This window comes from Zingiber officinale, chromosome 10B (assembly GCF_018446385.1).
Source record: "Zingiber officinale cultivar Zhangliang chromosome 10B, Zo_v1.1, whole genome shotgun sequence".
NCBI lineage: Eukaryota > Viridiplantae > Streptophyta > Magnoliopsida > Zingiberales > Zingiberaceae > Zingiber > Zingiber officinale.
Genome location: NC_056005.1, coordinates 45,215,114 through 45,236,969, shown reverse-complemented (window position 1 = coordinate 45,236,969; position 21,856 = coordinate 45,215,114). Strand labels below are relative to the sequence as shown.

At 35.6% G+C, this 21,856-nt stretch overlaps 1 protein-coding gene across 1 annotated transcript in view; it reads right to left on the bottom strand.

The window, feature by feature from the left end:
• LOC122029423 (nifU-like protein 4, mitochondrial) overlaps nucleotides 1-21,856 on the bottom strand; it is a 56,531-nt gene that overhangs the window by 11,470 nt on the left and 23,205 nt on the right. Inside the window, exons 4-6 of the mRNA XM_042588400.1 lie at nucleotides 18,850-19,025; nucleotides 18,082-18,185; nucleotides 17,872-17,983 (exon numbers count right to left, since the gene is read on the bottom strand). Of these exons, the coding sequence (XP_042444334.1) occupies nucleotides 17,872-17,983; nucleotides 18,082-18,185; nucleotides 18,850-19,025 (392 nt within the window). The remainder of the gene's footprint in view (nucleotides 1-17,871; nucleotides 17,984-18,081; nucleotides 18,186-18,849; nucleotides 19,026-21,856) is intronic.

Genomic DNA, 21,856 nt, shown 5'->3' with positions numbered 1-21,856 from the left:
CAAAATCACAGTTAGACCTGCTGTATTATATGAAGCTGAATGTTGGGATATGACTCGAGCACATGAGCAAAAGATGAGAGTTGCAAAGATGAGGACGTTAAGGTGGATGTGTAGACATACGAGGATGGACAAAATAAGAAATGTGAGTACTAGAGAGAAAGTCGGAGTTGCACCTATTGAGGGAAAACTCCAAGAGACATTTAAAATAGTACGGGCATGTACTTAGACGACCAATAAATGCTCTAGTTAGGCAATGTGAAACTATAACAAACGCACATATCAAACGAGGAAGAGAAAAATCAAAAAAGACTTGGTAAGTAACAATAATAATATAGTAGGAGATAGAGCTTAATGGCATAAAAGGATCCACATAGCCGACCTCATCTAGTGGGATAAGGCTTGATTGTTGTTGTTGAATTGTCTTTTATTATGAAGAATTTAAATAGTTTTTATTATACTATTCACCGCCAGTCTTTAGCAACACACTTAATCTTACGACACACTCAATCTTACATAAAAGAGAGTGGTTATGAGATAATAGTTAGCATAATAGAAGTATAAGTTAGCAAAATAGATATAAGCTAGTATAATGTAGGAAATAAAACAATGAAATAGAATCCAATATTTAAGCACAAGGAAAGATATAGAATGCATTGTAGTTATTAACATAGCATAAGTAATAAAATATCTTTAAAAACATTTGATTAGTAAGAATAAGAAAAACAATAAGTGAGACAAGAAAGAAGACACGAAAATTTGTATGGTTTGCAACCCTCGTGTATGGTTCGCAACCCTTGACTCCTACTCCGAGGCCCATAAACTCAGGAATTAATCCTTAGAAATCCACTATCTTTCACTTGCTACAAAACCTTACAAAGAAAGAGAAATCCTTTACAAAATCTAATACAAAAAATATGAAATAAGCGCAATAATAGATACTGTAAAAATTATGAAGCTCAAAGGTAAAATACATTAAGCTAAAGAAATCAAAGTGAGAGACAACAAAAATAATAAAGCAAAAACTACGAGAACTAAAACAAAACAACAACCTAGCTTTATCTTTAGTTAGTGCGAGAACTAAAACAATAATGAAAAAATTATTGTCGAGAACTGAGAATTGTCATATGTTGCTATAGATAATGTATTTATTATTGTTTTTATAATGTGTCTTTGCTTAGTATTTATAGATTAGAGTTTATCTCTATTAATCAACTAATCCAATGTTGGCAGCGACCATGCTCAATCATTACTTCATCCAATTGACTCAATCCTTATGATTAGTCAAATGTTCCAATTTCAGTTAACTAGCTTGGATTAAACTTTGATACAATCGATTGGATTGTTCTAGATCACGTCTTCACTTGGATCTCAACCAGTTCTTTTGTTAACTGCGTCATTAGTCAACTATTTTGTGTTATCAATCGACTAACATTTAAGTTTTATAGTTGACTCAAATGATCCAAATCTATTTGCGACCAAAACTTCTAATGACTATTTCATCAATCGGTTAATAGATCAATGTCATTCAGCTCTTAGTGATAGTTGTCAATTTATTAGAACTATACAACACCAACCAAGTTTTATCCCACTAGATGGGATCAGTTATATGGATCATTTTACATCATTGAGTTCTATCTCCAACTATATCATTATCTATATTTAAATAAAGTTTATCTTGTTTTATCATTGCTAACCAAGTCTTTTTTGGTCTTCCTCTTCCTCGTTTGATATGCATATTTGTCATAGTTTCACATAGTCTAACTAGAACATTTATTGATCGTCTAAGTGCATGCTTGTACCATCTTAAACTTGTCTCTCGGAGTTTTCCTTCAATAGATGCAACTCCGACTTTCTCTCTAATGCTCTCATTTCTTATTCTGTCCATTCTCGTATGTCCACACATCCACCTTAAGATCCTGATCTCTGAAACTCTCATGTTCTGCTCATATACTTGAGTCATAGCTCAACATTTAGCTCCATATAACATAGCAGGTCGAACTGCGATTTTATAAAATTTTCCTTTAAATTTTGAAGGTACTTTACAGTCACATAAAACACCCGACACCCTCCTCCATTTCAACTATCCTGCTTGTATTCTATGTAAGACATGTCTCTCAATCCCTCAATCATTTTACAAAAATGATTCTAAATATCTAAACCTCTCGATTCCGGGAGAACTCATCATCTTCTATCTTAATAGTTATCTCATTATATCTAATATTGCTAAACTTAAATTCCATATATTTTGTCTTTATTCTACTAAGCCTAAAATATTTTCCTTCTAGTGTTTTCTGCCAAATTTATTGCAACTATATTATAATAACTTAAAAGTATCATTCAGTCAACTCAACTTGAATCAGAAGCAAGCTTTTTAATTTCAAGTTTCCTACAACTTTGACTCTAAAACATTTAACAAGCCCTCACCTAAGAAAGAGTGTTACCCACCTCTAAAATACATGTTGCTCTTTCTCCCAACTTACATGTCAAAAGATTTGCTGAACTTTTTTCATGTCAAGTATCAACCTATCAAAACTTCTCTTCTACCAAGAGGCCTCACTTCCGGGTCTTATCTACTAGGTATCTAATCAAATTCGGCCTACCAAGACTTCTTTGTCTCCCAAGAGACCTCCACTTTGTGTCTTTCTCATCACGTCTATCAACACCTAATGGTCTTCCAAATTTGCCAACACCTAGCTTCCTTTCTTAAGTGTTTAATTGACCTTGATCCACTTAGACGTTCTACCAAATGTATGGTCACCCACAACCCATTTAAATTTCGATCATTGTTATTGTAATATCAGTGTCATATACCTACACATGCACAATATGAATATAACTTTAAACCTTCTCAACCTCATCAAAACCATATGGTGAGACTCAACCATTTGAAGCATGAGTGAACCAATAATATTTTCATTGGTCTTTCTATATCCTTTATTCCTACAATTTAATAGATTCAAGATTCAATAGGGGTGACAATAGCGGTAAGCTGGAGGCACAATTTGAATAATTGCAAGGGAGTTTGTTGTTGTGGCTTAGATTCAAGATTCAATAGGGGTGACAATAGCGGTCAATAGGGGTGACAATAGCGGTAAGCTGGAGGCACATTTGAATAATTACATGGGAGTTTGTTGTTGTGGCTTAGATTCAAGATTCAATAGGGGTGACAATAGTGGTAAGCTGGAGGCACATTTGAATAATTGCAAGGGAGTTTGTTGTTGTGGCTAAGGTGGGTAATTAAAAAGGGGAATTATTCTCTAGATTTAATCTATCATCAAAAGGTCTTCTTATATAATCAAAGAAAGGAGAGTATAGTATAGTTTGCATTCAAACTGAGGACATTGTTTGAAATTTTGAATCATATCGGTGTCTCAATTTATAACCAAAACTATATTGTGTCATGCCAATATAATTTTCATTTTTTTTAAATATAAGATATATTAATTAAAAAAATTAAAATAAAATTTTTAACCTAAATATTAAAAAACATAAAAATAATAATTTTAAAATAGGGATCCGACAACCTCCGCGACCTCGCGGAGGTCACCACAAGATCTGGTAACCTCGCGAACTCTCGAAGGTCGACACAGCAGCCTCCTCCAACCCATGGAGGTCGACACGGGATCACAACAGCCTCTGCGACCCCACGAAGGTCACTACGGATCACAACAACCTCTGCGATCTTGCAAAGGTCGCCACCAGATCGCAATAGCTTCCACGACCCCTCGGATGTTGCCGCAAGATCGCGATACATCCACGACCCTGCAAAGGTGGCCACAAGATCGACAAATTCTGATGCAATGCTGGTAACAATGTTAGACGACGAGCTGAGCAGCAAATTTTGTCCATATAGCCGAAATTTTAAACCACAACTAAGGATGCATTCCATCTACAACGTCAAAAATAATATTTTGTGAAAACCTAATTCTTGATCAGGGGATTCCAAAAGCCATAGTGCAGGGATAAGACAATATTGAGTTGCAAACACAAGTTAATCAACAATCTATGCACTAAGTGAAATGTGTTGAATTGTTGGAAAACTTGGTTATACATTGGATCTGTTTGCAACAAAGCTTGCAGCCTCAACAAGTTTAACTAAGACAAATTACCTCTTGATATTCCTTCATATAAAATTGTTAAGCAAGCGGGTTCATTCAGATAAGATTAAAACTAGGGAATAACCAACTTATTTGTTAGCACCTCAGCGAACACATCGACCACACTTGCCACCATATCACTTTATAATCTCTCAAATAAGACTCCAACATTCTAAAGTAGCCATCCAACATTCTAAAGTAGCCAGCCACCAATAGATGATCAATGAAAACAAATTATTAATCACCTTTAATTAGAGAAGAAATTCTTTTAAATAATAGTGGATCTTTTGTTTTTCATGAACTATATTAAAAAAAAATATGACAAAGAAATTATTATTAGTACAGGTTGCACCAGAATCGAACCTGAGTTTTAAAGTTGTCAAAGATTCAAATTAGATCTTGTTGTGATATAACAAATTGACTAAGTGTGTAGGCTATTTACTCAACTTGAAGAAAGTCTTAGCAGATCGTTGAAGCCAGGCAAAAAGCCCAAGTGGGTCGAGAGAACCCGACACTTGGCAGAGAAACTCGATAGGTCTGCAGGACCGTAGATCGAGAAAAAATCCTGGTGAGCTGATCCCATGCTAAGCGGCAAAGTCCAAACAGGTCTGAAAGAGCAATGTTTGGCAGGTAGGTTGAGGTAAGCAACTGAAAAAGAGCGACAGTGAGGACGTGTTCCGAGAAGGAACAAACTCTAGGTCACTGATCTAACTGAAGAAACCGGGAACGTTTCCAAGTTGAGATCAAGCCAATCTTACTGTCTACTCATGCATCTTACTATATTACTGTGCTAATCTTTTGTTTTACATGGATATATTATCTAACTCTGTTTTATAGAAAATGACTTGATCGATCGACCAAACCCGAGGATTGGTCGACCGAACAAGGCAAACTCAAACCAGAGACTAGTTCAAACCAAAACATAACAGAGCCCGATCGAAGTCTGATCGATCGACCGAACGAGGGGATAGGTCGACCGAACGAGGGGATCGGTCGACCGAACGAACGAGAGGGTCGACCCTTGATGATGTGGCATAGATCAGACCGAGCCAAAGCAAAGAAGGAAACCTGGCTGATCGGTCGACCGAACTAGGGAATAGATCAATTGAAAAATCATCTCATTAAAGTAGCATTAAGTATCAATCTCGACGAATAGGGAAATTCACTGTTCGATCGATCGAACAAGATGATTGGTCGACCGAACCATTAAAAATCATAAATGCTCAAAGATCGGATCTCAACGAAGAACGAAGGAAGCGTGTTCAGTCGACCGAACCCGAGGATCGGTCGACCAAACAATAACGATGCTTATAAAAGGGGAGCTCGAGGTCCGAGGCTGATTATCTGTTTTAAGTTCATCTCTGTGCAAAGCTGTCGTTCATGCTACTACTACTCATCTTCATAAGCAAGCTACTGCTCCAAGAAGTGCCCACAAACTGCATCCTTATTCTTCTGTCGATATAATTTTTATTTAGCTTGTATTGTAGTTATTCGAATAAGATAGTAGGTTGTTACTATCTTATACTTTTTCATTGTAGGAATTACTTCTTTCCGAAGGTTTCGGAAAGAAGAATTATAGTGGATTGTCTAACGGCGCGATCAAGAGATCGCGGGTGTTGGAGTAGAAGTCGACCTACGCTCCGAACCAAGTAACTAAAATGAGTTATTTATTTTCCGTTGCACTACTCTTGTTTTTACGTTACCAAAAGAAAAGTTTTTAACGTGTGATATTCAAAGAAAAGTTTTTAACGTGTGATATTCACCCCCCCCCCCCCCCCCCCCCTTTATTGCATCTTTCGATCCTTCAATTGATATCCGAGCTCTGAAATTACTTTACCATTTTTCGAGCAATTTTTTAAAAAAAATCTTTTTCTTTAAAAGTGTTTTTTTTAATTCTTAAGTAATACTTTTTTATCCCGCACTACTAATCCCAAGACGAAAGTTTTGGAAATTTTCTTTCTTTTTATTCTTCGTCACAAGGATGTCGAACTCCTGCCAAGAAGGATACAACACCGCCCACCCTTCATTGTTCAAAAGGGAGTCAGCTACTGGAAGAACAGAATGGAATGCTATCTCAAATCCGACATCGAACTTTGGTTCACCATACTCAAGGATACATTCCCCCGATAATAGATGGAAAGGCGATAGAACCAGAAGGTTGGACTCCCCCAATGATCAAAAAAACACAACTAAACTATAAAGCAATCAACACAATACAGTACGGCCTGACCATGGAAGAACTGAACCGAGTCAGGCCCTACGAAAATACAAAAGAACTCTGGGATCATCTGGTAAAACTGCACAAAGGAACCGATGAATCCAAGGTAAATAAAAGAGATTTATTATTAAATAATTTATTTAATATTAAAATACTTCCTAGAGAGACGACCATGTAACGACCCAATTTTCCCCATTAGGAGTTCTAAAAGTGCTTTAAAATATTTAGAAATACTTTAGAAAAATTCTAGAGATTTTTAGGAATTTATAGAGTATTTTTATGCAATTTTTAGAGTTCGTTTGGTATTTTTACCAAGAGAAAGAAGTTTAAAAAAAAAATAAAAGAGAAATAATATATGTTGAAGCCGGGTTTTGAACCCAAGATCACGGACCCGAACCCGAGTCTTAACGAACTCAGCCCAACCATCTGGTCTACGGATGTTTTGTTAATTATATATGGAGCGATATATATTTAAGCAGTAGTTGGGAAATAAATTGAAATAAAAAGGGCGCGACGGAAGATTTGAACCTGCAACCCTTAACTTGGTCAAAATGCGGCCAACCAACTCTTCCGCAAATATTTCGTGAAAAGATAAGGTGCGAAATATTCTTAAGCAATGGTTGGTAATAAAAATAACCCTAGGTTATAAAAAGGAGGTTAAGTGAAGAGAGGAAGGGGAGTTTTGCTCGATCCCTCTTCTCCTCTCGCACGCAGTGACGGCGCCGGCTTCTCTCGGGTAGAAACGAAGAAGAGGGCTAGGGCTAGGGCTTCACCTCCATCTCCTCCTCCCGTGCGCCTTCTCCTCTCGAGCGACAGTGAAGAAGAAGCCCGTGAGCGCCTTGTCAAGGAGGACACGCGGACACGAAGGGAAGAGGCCGAGATCGTGAGCTCCTCCGAAACCCTAGAGCTGCCTTTCTCCTTCGGTAGTAAGCTCAAGAACAAGGTAAGTTGCTACTCACCTGCAGTAGAGTAGTTCCGGGTTCTTAATCCTCTGTTTTCAAAATTTTGTGAGTTAGATAGCGCTTACTAAGCAAATTTTGCTTATAGATTGCACTTCCTCTTACTGCAGATATAGGAAAGGAAAAGATATAGCAAGGAAGGCGACAAGGTGGCGCGGATGGTGTGTGATGTTTGGACTATGGAGTAGACTAAGAGATTGAACCAGAATTTATTTATAATGTTTTGGTTTAAGTGTTTAACGTATTTAGAACTTGTGCATGTTATTATTTGGTTTGTTTTGTCGTGTATTCGTTAGAGTTGATTTTTCCTTGGTATTGTGCTTCTTTTAGATATATAAACTGCGTGGTTGATTGATATGTGTTCCAGCCGCTTGTGGCTGTGTATATTATGTCATGTATTGTTGAATAAGGTCACCGGTACAGGGGAGACTCTTCCGGAATTTTTCGGTAGGGTTTCTTCGAGGATTTTAATTATACCGGTTAAGTAGAGTTAGTAGATAAGTAACGATCATCCTTAGAGAGTAGTAGTAGTAAGAAGGGTGGTTGTTACAGTTGGTATCAGAGCAGTTCCCATTCTCTAGCATCACACATCAGCACCATCCTTGTCGTCTTCAAGTAAGAAAGTATTTAAGTTTTCTTTTATACTTTTCTTATTATTTGTAGTATAGAATATTTGCTTAGAAATGTTTAAGTAAGATAGAAGTTCTTGATTTCTTTTGTTTACGTATGTATATATGTCTAGAAAGCGTAGGGACGATTTTAAGTTTCTCTACATAATTAGATGTCAAGAAGAGGACGTCCCCGTACCGTTCGTACTGAGGACCGAGCACAGGAAAACGAAGAGCCCAGAATAGCTAAACCAAATCTCTCTGAAGTTGTTGCTCAACTCCAGAGACAGTTGGCAGAGCAGCAACAAGTGATCGTCAATCTGATGGCGAATCAACATCCAGTTCCTCCCACTCCTCCAACTATTAATGTGGAGACTCCAGTAGTGACTGAAGTTCCACCAGCCGCTCTGGAAGTCCCCACAGCACCTAGAAGACAAGAAGCCTACCTGATACAGTGGTTGAAGCTGAAGCCAGTGCACGACTGAGCCCTGGGATGCTCAGACTTGGTTCAAGACACTAGAAAGCACCATGGAGCTTCTTGATTGGCCGGAAGTCGAGAAGGTCAAGTGTGCTTCTTTCTGCCTATCTGGAGATGCCCGTATGTGGTGGGAGAGAGTTAAGAGCAAGAGGTTAGTCAATCAGATGAGCTGGGCTGACTTTGAGACAGAGTTTTACGAAGAATTCTTCCGCCAACGAATCACCAATAAGCATTTTGAGGAGTTTATAGAATTCAGACAAGGAGACCTGTCGGTGGAAGAAGCAGTACAGAAATTCAATAGGCTAGCCCGTCTTTGTCCAGAGCTAGTAAGTACAGAAAAGGAACGAGTCAGAATGATGCTCAGGATGCTGAGACCAGTAATAGCACTTAATGTGAGTAGTGGAACTCACCAACCCCAGACTGGCGAAGAGCTGGTCAGCAAAGCATTAGTCGCTGAGTACTATCTGGACAGCATCAAGGCGCAACGAGAGCAACACAAGTCAGTCAAGATCGAAAACAAGACAGTGGGAAGCCAGAAACCTCAGTCAAGTGATCAGAATTGGAAGGGCAAGGATAATAAAAGGAAACGATGGAATACAGGGGATAGCCAAGAGGGAGGTCCAGTAAACAAGCAGACCAAGTTTCCTCCCTGCCCTAAATGTGGGAAGATACATCTAGGAGTCTGTCTTTTGGGTACAACCGGATGTTATTCCTGTGGCCAAGAAGGACATCTAGCTAAAGCATGTCCTAACAAGTTTAAGGCACCTCAGCCACTGTCAGTGCAATATGGAGACGAGCCTGCACAGTTACACCACATGACAACGTCATTAGAGGAACCCTATCTCAGTCAAGGACAGTTGGAAGCCCCGCCCGTTCCAACCAATGCCAGAATATTTTCTCTTACTAAGGAAGAAGCTTGGCTCTGGGGATAAGGCTATGCTGTAACGACCCAATTTTCCCCATTAGGAGTTCTAAAAGTGCTTTAAAATATTTAGAAATACTTTAGAAAAATTCTAGAGATTTTTAGGAATTTATAGAGTATTTTTATGCAATTTTTGGAGTTCGTTTGGTATTTTTACCAAGAGAAAGAAGTTTAAAAAAAAAAAAAAAGAGAAATAATATATGTTGAAGCCGGGTTTTGAACCCAAGATCACGGACCCGAACCCGAGTCTTACCGAACTCAGCCCAACCATCTAAGCAGTAGTTGGGAAATAAATTGAAATAAAAAGGGCGCGACGGAAGATTTGAACCTGCAACCCTTAACTTGGTCAAAATGCGGCCAACCAACTCTTCCGCAAATATTTCGTGAAAAGATAAGGTGCGAAATATTCTTAAGCAATGGTTGGTAATAAAAATAACCCTAGGTTATAAAAAGGAGGTTAAGTGAAGAGAGGAAGGGGAGTTTTGCTCGATCCCTCTTCTCCTCTCGCACGCAGCGACGGCGTCGGCTTCTCTCGGGTAGAAACGAAGAAGAGGGCTAGGGCTTCACCACCATCTCCTCCTCCCGTGCGCCTTCTCCTCTCGAGCGACAGTGAAGAAGAAGCCCGTGAGCGCCTTGTCAAGGAGGACGCGCGGACACGAAGGGAAGAGGCCGAGATCGTGAGCTCCTCCGAAACCCTAGAGCTGCCTTTCTCCTTCGGTAGTAAGCTCAAGAACAAGGTAAGTTGCTACTCACCTGCAGTAGAGTAGTTCCGGGTTCTTAATCCTCTGTTTTCGAGATTTTGTGAGTTAGATAGCGCTTACTAAGCAAATTTTGCTTATAGATTGCACTTCCTCTTACTGCAGATATAGGAAAGGAAAAGATATAGCAAGGAAGGCGACAAGGTGGCGCGGATGGTGTGTGATGTTTGGACTATGGAGTAGACTAAGAGATTGAACCAGAATTTATTTATAATGTTTTGGTTTAAGTGTTTAACGTATTTAGAACTTGTGCATATTATTATTTAATTTGTTTTGTCGTGTATTCGTTAGAGTTGATTTTTCCTTGGTATTGTGCTTCTTTTTGATATATAAACTGCGTGATTGATTGATATGTGTTCCAGCCGCTTGTGGCTGTGTATATTATGTCATGTATTGTTGAATAAGGTCACCGGTACAGGGGAGACTCTGCCGGAATTTTTCGGTAGGGTTTCTTCGAGGATTTTAATTATACCGGTTAAGTAGAGTTAGTAGATAAGTAACGGTCATCCTTAGAGAGTAGTAGTAGTAGTAAGAAGGGTGGTCGTTACAGACCACGCAACTACACTTTCGACTGAAAGAAATTTTCAATGGCCTACATCTAATCGGACACAACCTAGAGAATCGCTACAGATAAGGTACGCACTAAACGTCTTCCCGAGAAATGCTTTGTGGACATCAATAGTAGATGCATATAAAGTTTCAAGGGATCTTTCCATTCTTAAGTTAGATGAGCTTTTTTGTGAATTAAATTTACACAAACAGTCTAACTTAAATTAAGTCGAGAAAGAAATTGCCTTGTATGCAAGATCAAGCAAAGAAATGAAAAGACCAGAAGCATCCGAAAATGAGTCCGACTCAGACTCAACAAATGAAGAAAAACTAGTCAACATGGTCCAAAAACTACTAACAAGAAAGAAGTTCAAAAAGAGCACCAAGAAGACACCAATCAACCAGACGCAAAACAAATCAAAAATGATTTGTTACGGATGCGACAAGAAGAGGCATTTCAAACACAAATGCCCAAATCGGAAGGAGGATAGACCAAAAATAGCAAGAAGGAAAAAGGTCTTTCAAGCGATGTGGGACGAGTCATCTTCCAAGGAGTCCGATGCGGAAGAGTCGAAGCACTCAAGCCATCTTGCCCTTATGGAAAGAAACGAAGATTCCATGTCCGAGGAAAAGTACGAGTCCGAGACCGACACCGAGTCCGAAAAAAGTCACAGATCCGTATCAGTTTCCGAAGGTCCCAATATGATAATCTTTTATTTAAAGTCAAATTTACTTAAAGTAGTTAAATGTTTGTTTACCAAATTAACAAAATCCGAAAAACAAAATAACTTGCTACTTAAGGAAATTGACCACTTTAAGAAGTAAATTAACTTGAGTAACTCGACTAACAAAGTTCAAGTCGGAACTTCAACTCAAGTTGCGAAACTTGAGGAAGAAAATTCCAATTTGAAAAGTCAAGTCAAACGACTTAAGAAAATTATTTTCAACCTTAATTATTTTAAAACTTAATTATTTAATTAAAAGTTAATTTAAAAGTTAAAAATTAATTAAACTTAACACACTTAACTTAATACTTAACTAAAACTAAATAACTAAACTCTAGTTAAACTCAAAACACTTAAAACTCCATTAACCAAACTTTAGTCTAACTCCTACGTTATGTGTAGGAATTCAAAGCTCTGGATAAATGGATTTTGAATAATGACTGCTCTAAACATATGACTGGAGACCAGCACAAATTCACTAGTATAAAGTTTAAAAATCTAGGATCAATTGCCTTTCGAAATAATGATAAACTAAAAGTAATTGGTACAGGTGAAATTCAATTACAGTCTAACATATCAATTAAGAAAGTATTGTTTATCAAACATTTTCAATATAATTTGCTTAGTATAAGTCAATTATATGACTCTAATTTTCAAGTTAAATTCTTGTCTTCTAAATATCAAATAAGTTACACAAACTCAACCAATATATTATTGAAATGATTTAAAGATAAAAATATTTACTCAATTAATCTACCAAAAAGCTCACCCAAATATCTTTTGACATAACATGAAGAAACATGGTTATGGCATAAGAGATTAGCTCACACCCATGTTAGAAATTTACTGAAATTAAATAAAAATAGTTTAGTTAGAAATATACCTAAATTAGGAACCTCTGAAAATAAAATATATAATCTTTGTCAACAAAGAAAACAAATTAAATCAACCCATAAACTAACTAATCAAAACAGAATGAATAAAATACTTGAATTATTATATTTTGACTTATTTGACTCTCATGAAATAAAATCATTAAATTGAAGTCTTTACTGCTTAGTTATAATAGATTATTACTCCAAATATATATGGGTTAAATTCTTAACTCATAAATATGAAATTTTTGAAATATTTAGTAACTTCTGCAAACAAATAGAAAATAAAAAAGAAATAAAAATTAAGAAAATTAGAAGTGATAATGGAGATGAATTTAAGAACAAAAATTTTACAAACTTTTGTTTAAAAAATGATTATCATCATGAGTTTTCATGCCCCAAGACCCCACAACAAAATGGTCTAGTCGAACATAAAAATGGAACCTTACAAGAAGCTGCAAGAACAATATTAAATGAATATAATTTATCTAAATATTTTTGGGCTGAAGCTATTAATACAGCTTGTTATGTCCAACATAGAATTATAATCAAGAAATTTCCAAACAAAACATCTTATAAAATTTATTTTAATAAAATTCCAAATATAAAATACTTTAAAGTATTTGCATGTAATGTACATATTTTAAATCTTAAAAATCACTTAGAAAAATTTACCTCAAAAATCCAACAAGGAATTTTTCTTAGATATTCTTCTACAAGTAGAGCTTATCAAATTTATAATAAATCTACATCAAAAACTAAAAAAACCACTAATGTAACTTTTGATGAAACTAACAATATAATTAATCTTGAGAAACCTATTAATCAACATAGTTCAACAAATCAAGAAGGAGAAGAACAATTAACACAAAACAAAAAAACTAACCCACGAACAATACGACCAAACCCTAATCAAACAATTGAACAAATAATAGGTAATTCTGAGTTAAGAGTTTAAACCCGATCAGCCTTTAGGAACAAGTCAAATAGCATTAATATTATAAATTAAAATATGATAAATAGCTTACTATATTTAACTGCAAGTAGACCTGACATATTATTTGCAGTATGTGTGCTCGTGATCAAACATGCGCTAAATAATCTCACCTATATTATGTTACAAGAATAATTAAATATCTAAAAGGAACCATTATGTAGGAATGTAGTACCAAGAACATCACATTTTGAATTGGTTGACTATACTGATTCGGATTATGCCGGCTGTAAGTTAGATAGAAAGAGTACAAGTGGAGGATGTCAACTACTAGGATCTTCTTTAGTCAGTTGGTTTAGTAGAAAACAACATTATGTTGCCTTATCTACTACTGAAGCCGAATACATAGCAATGGGCAAATGTGTAGCTCAATTGCTATGGATGTCCCATACTTTAAAGGATTTTAATCTAGATTATAAAAATGTGAAAACATATATTGATAATATAAGTTCTATAAATCTAACTAAAAATTCAGTACATCACTCTAAAACTAAACACATAGAAGTAAAACATCACTTCGTTAAGGATCATGTCACTAAAGAAAATATCGAACTTAACTATATTGACTCTAAATCTAACCTAGCTGATATATTTACCAAACCTTTACATGAAAATGAATTTAGTAACTTAAAAAGACATCAAACCTTTACATGAAAATGAATTTAGTAACTTAAAAAGACATTTAGGTATGTGTTTTATATAATAAATTTGTTTATCTCTTAACATATTTTTAAAAAATATTACTTAGTAGTTTTTCAAAATTCCCCTTTCAAAATTTATTTTCAAAACAGATTTTAAAAATTTCATCTCTTTGGAGTAGCCTAGATTTTATCCTAGAAATGTATGTTCCTATAGTTTTAGCAGCCAGCATCTCACAAGCACAGTTGGTTATCTTACTTGTATATTTTGAAACATAAAACGGTGTAGGATGCTTAGGACTTAGCCTAAGATTTTAGATGTTTAAGTCAATGCATCGCTATAAATATGGGCTTTAAACAAAATACATTGATCAATTTGAATAATCTGGCTAGTAACAAACTAGTTGGAATCAAATGCTCAAATTGACCAATCTGAATCTGAAGCTGCTATCATATGATAGTCAGCTAAGTATGAATGTTGGACATTTCATCATAAAAATATTTTTCTAATTTTTACAATCATGCTTGGACTTTTAGGTACCTATCAATTTTAGGGGAGCTTCAATATCATTTTCTCAATTTTTAAATTTTTTCTTCTTTACAAAATATTTTCAAAAATCATTTTCAAATCTTTCTAAATTTTTAAAACTCACATTAAATTTTTCAAATTTAACTTTACAAATTTTCAAGTCCACTTTCAATTTTTTTTTTTTCTTTATAAAATTTTTTAAAATTATTTTTAACTCTACAAATTTTTAAAATTATTAACTTAACAAATTCTTCAAAATTATTCTTAAAACCTTTACCTTAACAAATTTTCAAGATTATTTTACCTTAACAATTTTTTAAAATTTAACTGATCAAATTTTCAAAATTATTTAAACTTTTACAAATTTACAACTTAAAAATTTTTCAAAAATTAACTTTAACAAATGTTCAATCTTAATTTCAATTTCTACTTTACATATTTTCAAACTTCCTTTTTTCAAAAATACTTTCAAATTTTTACATATATTATTAATTTAACTGTGAACCTTGATTGTCAAACATAAAAAAATAGGACATTATTGGTGCAGGTTGCACCAGAATCGAACCTGAGTTTTAATGTTGTCAAAGGTTCAAGTTAAGTCGTGTTGTGATCTAACAAGTTGACTAAGTATGCAGGCTGTTTACTCAACTTGGAGAAAGTCTTAGCAGATCATTGAAGCTAGGAAGAAAACCCAAGTGGGTCGAGAGAACCCGACACTTGGCAGAGAAACTCGATAGGTCAGGAGGATCGTAGATCGAGAAACAATCTTGGTGAGCCAATTCAATGCTAAGCGGCAAAGTCCAAACAGGTCTGAAGGACCAATATTTGATAGGTAGGTTGAGGTAAGCAACTGGAGAAGAGCGACAGTGAGGACGTGTTCCGAGAAAGAACAAACTCTAAGTCACTGATCCAACTGAAGAAACCGGGAACGTTTCCAAATTGAGATCAAGTCAGTCTTACTATCTACTCATGCATCTTACTATATTACTGTGCTAACCTTTTGTTTTGCATGGATATATTGTCTAACTCTGTTTTACAGGAAATGACTTGATCAGTCAACCGAACCCGAGAATCGGTCGACTGAACAAGATTAACTCTGACCAGAGACTAATTTAGACCAAAGCAGAGTCCGATCGAAGTCTGATTGGTCGACCGAACTTTGATGATGTGGCACAGATAAGACCGAGCCAAAGGAAGGAAACCTGGCTGATCGATCGACCGAACTAGGGGATAGGTCGACAGAAAGATCATCTCATTAAAGCAACATTAAGTGTGAATCTCGGCGAACAGGGAAATTCACTATTCGGTCGATCGAACCAGGGGATAGGTCAACCAAAAGATTATCTCAATAAAGCAGCATTAAGTAAGAACCTCGGCGAATAGGGAGATTCACTGTTCAGTAGATTGAATAAGATGATCCGTCGATCGAACCATTAAAGATCATAAATGCTCGAAGATCGGATCTCAGCGAAGAAGGGAGCGTGTTCAGTCAACCAAACCCGAGGATCGGTCGACAAAATTGTGTCAATGCTTATAAAAGGGGAGCTCGAGGTCCGAGGCTGATTATCTGTTTTAAGTTCATCTCTGTGCAAAGATGATGTTCGTGCTAATATTAATCTTCATAAGCAAGCTACTGCTCCAAGAAGTGCCGACAAGCTGCATCCTTATTCTTCTGTCGGTATAATTTTTATTTAACTTGTATTGTAGTTATTCGAATAAGATAGTAAGTTGTTACTACCTTATACTCTTTCATTGTACTAATTGCTTCTTTCCGAAGGTTTCAGAAAGAAGAATTATAGTGGATTGCCCAACGGTGCAATCAAGAGATCGCGAGTGTTAGAGTAGGAGTCGACCTAAGCTCCGAACCAAGTAACCAAAACGAGTCATTTATTTTCGCTGCACTGCTCTTGTTTTTATGTTACAAAAAGAAAAATTTTTAACGTGCGATATTCACCCCCTCCCCTATCGTATCTTTCGATCCTTCAATTATTATATTATTGTACTAAATAGGGTTACAATTCGACTTTAGACATGACAAATACTCCGTCTAAGATTTAGGCACATGATTACAGCTTGGAGCATAAATATTACCTATGTTTTTCATAAAAGAAACACAAAAAAAGAGAATTGACAAAAACATTTTTGACAATGAAAACAAAACCACCGTGCTCGTGTAGTAAAATAAAGATAAAAGATATAAGATATACGAATGCTTGATCATCTCCATTTTTGGCCACCGGAATTTACAAAGTAGCAAATGAAAATGTCTAGAATTTATTGATCAATTCTCGAACGGATGGAGGAAATGAACCAATGGTGGAAAAAGAATCTTCAAAAGATCAAAACCATTGAGAAGGAAATAAGAGGAAAGGATGAAAATAATATAAAAGAGAAGGAAAAAACAAGAGGCACAATTAATTGTTGTGATCTACTCTGTCTAGCTGCCACGACCTCACCGCGAGAGACAAGCCTCACGGCTAGGCGTGGCCGCATTGAGGCTAAGCGAGGCTTGCACGAGAGGCCTCGCAACTAAGCGAGGCCGCCATAAACTCACAAAGATCTCACAGCCAAGCAAGGCCACCGTGACCTCTCAGACAGCAGAGTCCATAGTGACCTCGTTGACAGGCGAAGCAACAGTGACCTACGAGGCCACCATGACCTCATAGACACGTGAGGCCGCTACAACCACACAACCAGGTGAGACTCCACAACCTCAACTAACATTATCATTGAATGTTAGTGGCGTTGTGTGGACGCATATAAAAGGATCGTCTAAGTTTGACAAAAGGAAATTTAATTCCACTTGGACAGACTAAAAATAAAGGAAACATTGATTCATAGACGATTTTAGAATCCATCCTTCAAATTTTCATCAAGTAAACGAGGAAAAGTATATTGACTCTCAAGCAATTCATCCTCTTTTTCATCCATCCTTAGGAGTGCATGAGACATTACTCATGCTCTTAATAATGGGGACAATTTGGTAAGTGTGTTAGCTAAAATTTATTTACATATAAGAACAATGTGAAGTCTTTAATTCTCTTCAAGGCATGGATAACATCCTCTAGCAGAAGATATCTTGGCTATTAAGTAAAATAAACATGAGGACATTTCATATAACCTGAAACAACAACAACTAGAATAGCTCATTTCAATTGTAGTGCAAATGGATAGTGGATAGAAAGGAGAGGATCGAGAAGAAGAAAAGTGATCAAAAGTTATATACTTGGATTAGCAGGAAGGAGTGGAAATTTAAAATTCCATCATGCATCTTCTACTCTTTTCTACTCAAGTTGGAAAGGCACAAAGGATGGTAACTAGTGGTAGTTTGGCCATAGTCTGACAACATTGAAGGTGGTCTGGCCAACGAATCTCATGCCCATCAATGGTCCAACAATGCGATGGTCCAGCAATGGTCCAACGACAATAGATGATGATACAATAACGAAACTGAATTATTTCCTAGAAAACTTTCTCTGAGGATGAGCTATTGGAAAACAATAGATTGGTCTAGGGATTACCTCCGGTACATAATGCATGAGCATGTTCTCAATGCCAGACTTTAATGTCACAGATGAGCTTGGGCAGCCACTGCAGGCACCTTGCATCTTTAACTTGACAATTCCAGTGTGTCTGTAAAGAAAACAATAAATAAAATTCAAATTAGGCTAAATATGCAGAAGTTTGTTTTCTGTATGATGAGAAGCAAAGAGGGTAGGTCAGAGAGATACGAATCAAATCCACAATACTCAATATCACCACCATCATCTTGTACTGCAGGACGAATTCGTGTCTCCAACAATTCTTTGATCATTGCAACAATTTCTGAATCATCCTACAAATGTCCTACTTTTAGACGGGGATCATCACAAACTTTAATATCTGATCCTAATTGCAAATTTGAACTACCCAAACATCAAATTGTACTTAATTCATAAAAATTGTAACAAAAGATGATTACGCTCACCCCAGGCGCTCCTCACAGCCTATCGCCGGGTTTACTTAATTCATATCAAGAATCAAGCTTCAGAAGTTTATAATTGTATCAAAATTGTTTATCTCTTTTGAAACATTTGATATAACACTCCAGGAACCCCGTCAGAGATGACCATTAACTAGTCAGCAATCTCCATCTAGCAACTAATATATCCCTTTTTGGAAAAAAATTATAAGACACCAAAGAACACTATAACTTCAGAAGTACACTCAATTTCATTGCAATATCTAGCAATGCTGAAAATTTCTAATACAAAGATTGACCAATAAGCTAGAAACCAGCATCCGAGGTATTTCTGTACCAAACTTCTCAATTCAATTTATTTCACAAGAAATTTGATTTCCCTTTCTGATCAATTCAATAGCTAGGTGAATTATCTTTGTTCTAATTCAAAAAATAAACCAACTAAAGTTTACATAATAAATCTGTTTAAATGTTTGAGTTCCTCAACTGTAGCAAATATAAAAAAATTCTGGAATCATAGTACAATTTACAAGAATACCTCCAGTATGGCTGTGTCCATGGAAGCAACAACATTTGAATCTAGAAATAGTGGTTTCCCAGATGAATAGAAGTCCATAATTGCTGCAAAAATTTCAGGCTTGAGGAAATCCCATGAAGCTTTTTCTGATTTTGTTACTGTAACAAAATCTGATGCAAAGAAGACCCTTGTAACTCCTAAATTTCCACCAATTAAAATAATTTTAGAATATTACAATGCCCTCAAGTATCTGACAGCGTAGAAGGAAAAGCATAATAATAAACATAAGCTGAAATGAGAAAGGTATATGTCCAGTATTCAAGGAAATGAGACTTAAACAAGAAAATTTCCCTTGCTAGGATAAGATTTTTCTGCTGGCACTACAGTACAACCAAACTTCATAAATACTAGAAATTTGTGTGAAAGAAAGAAACCAACAGTGGATAATCGTCCATGGCAATTCAAGAAGAAATAACACTAGAAATGTTGAAAGTACATCAACTAGAGTCTTCTTTGGTCTGCATGCCTTATAAGTGTTGAATCGTGGTGATAACAAAGTAAACATGAGCACTAGAGGGGGAAGAGGAGTGAATAACATGCCTGCAAATAAAATTAATGTTTTCTCTTGCTGCGATCCCAACAAGATCACAAAGCACAATTTAACAATGAAAGAATATAAAAGAAACATAATATATTTAATGTAGTACGACAGCCTCAGGCTCCTAATCAACAACTTATAATCGATTCAGTGGATCACTCCCAGAGTCTCTTTCTACTCTTAGGTAAGATATTGGAGGTGAAGAAACCACTTACAAGATCATCAATGAATAGCATTGGAAGCTTATAACAAAATTCTAAGATTTTACGATGAGACCAGACAGCACATGTCGACCGAGGTGGGAAGCTCAAGGTCCTAAGATAATAAGAACGTCAATCCCATGCCGACCAAGGTGACAAGCTCGATCCCACAAAGGTACTGAGGATAATAGGAACAACAATCCTGCACCGACCAAGAAAACAAGCCCAATCCCATTGAGGTCCTAGGGAGAATAAAAATGTTAATTGTACACCGACCGATCGCGGTGAGAAGTTTGATCCCGATGAGATCTAGGGATATTTTTAAAAATTTATTTATTTTTCATTTTTATTTTAAAAAATAAAATTTATTTATTTATTATTTTTCATTTCTAACCGTTAATTTAAATTTCTTCCCCTATTTTTCCTTTTTAATTATTTTCTCCTTCATCCATTAATTTTTTCTCCTTATTAATTTTTTCTTCTTTATCCATCCATGAGATAAAAAGAGAGGAAACAAACCTCTACCTCTTTATCAATGATTAATTCCTTTCCTCTATCTAACCAAGAAAAAAAATTCCTCTTAAATGAGTTAATTTTTTCCCTCTATCTTAAATGATAGTACACACGAAGGAATAAAATAAAAAATAGAATAGGTATTGTTATTGATAGTTCGCTAAAGGATAAAATAGTAGTAGTTAAAAAGGGGATAAGATTATACCTCAAGATAGTGGTGGAGAAAAAATTATTAATATAATTAGCATATATATGCACCTCAAGTAGGATTAGATGAACACACCGAATTTAGATTTTGGGATGACCTAGATAAGGTATTGCAAAACATTCTCCAAAATGAGCGTGCAGGAGTGAAAAATGAGAAATATAATAGGGTGCATAAGAGTTATGGCTTTGGAACAAAAATAAAGAAGGCAAAATTATATTAGATTTTACAATAGCATATGACCTTATATTAACTAATATATTTTTTAAAAAAAAAACAAAAGAACATTTGGTCCAAGGTTTAAAATTTCGACCCGTGCCGAGGTTTCGGTCCGAGACCGGAACGATACGGTTTCGGTATCGTATCGTGCCGTGCCGATACGGTTTCGGTAATTTTATTTAAACATTAAATCAGTAAAAAATATAAAATAATTAAAATATATATATAAGAATATAAATTTGATTTAATAGAATTTTTATAAAAAATTTTAATTTTTTTTAGAATTTTTAAAAATTTTAAAATAGTAAAAATAATTTCAGAATATTATTTAATAAAATTGATTATTTTTTAAAAATTTTAAATATATTTTTTATATTTTATTGGGATAATTTAATTATGATTTAAAAAAGCCCCTTTAAAATATCACAATTAAATGGGAATTGTTTAATTTATTTAAATTGTAATTTTGCACAGTGCTTCCCTGCCCCGCGACACCACCGACGCTTCCGGTAGCGCCAGACGCCTCCGTGACATCTTCGGCGTCGCTACCAAAGTCGCGTTGCGACTCCTCCGACGCCCGCGACGCGCTTCAGGTGCTGCGAAGCTTCCGGCGACGATTTCTGGTGCGCGCGCGACTCCTCCTGGCGCGTGATGCACGACGCGACGAAATTGTCGCTCGTCCGGTGCCGGTTTCGGTGCGCGGGCGGAACGGTAAGTTTCGCCCGTTCCGCCCAGCACGAAATGAAATTTTATTCACTGATATGGTCACGTACAAAAATACAAATAATAAATCGTAAATTGACTTTCTTAGTATTAGGAAGAAGGATAAAAAGATTTGTAAAAATTGCAAAGTTATCCTGGGAGAAAACTTAACTACCCAACATAAATTAGTAGTGTTAGATATATCTAGCATCAATAGAAGAAAAATATGCACGACTCTTAAAATTAAGTGATAAAAGTTAAAAGATAGAAAGTAAAACATATTTAAGGAATAGGAAAGAGTAAGTATTACGAGAAATATACGGTAACTTAAATATAACATAGAATAAGATGGTATTAAAGGTAAAAATAGTAATCAAAAGTGTACTTGATGAGTCAAAGGACTTGCACTACCAAGTAAAGAATTTTGATGATGAAATGAAAAAATACAAGAGAAAGTGAAAGAAAACTAAATAACCTATAAGGTATTATATACTTGTAATAAAAAGACAATTTTAAAAAAATATATAGTAACCAAGAAAGAGATCAAGAAAGAAGTTAAAATAAAATTTTTGAACACTTATATTGAAAATT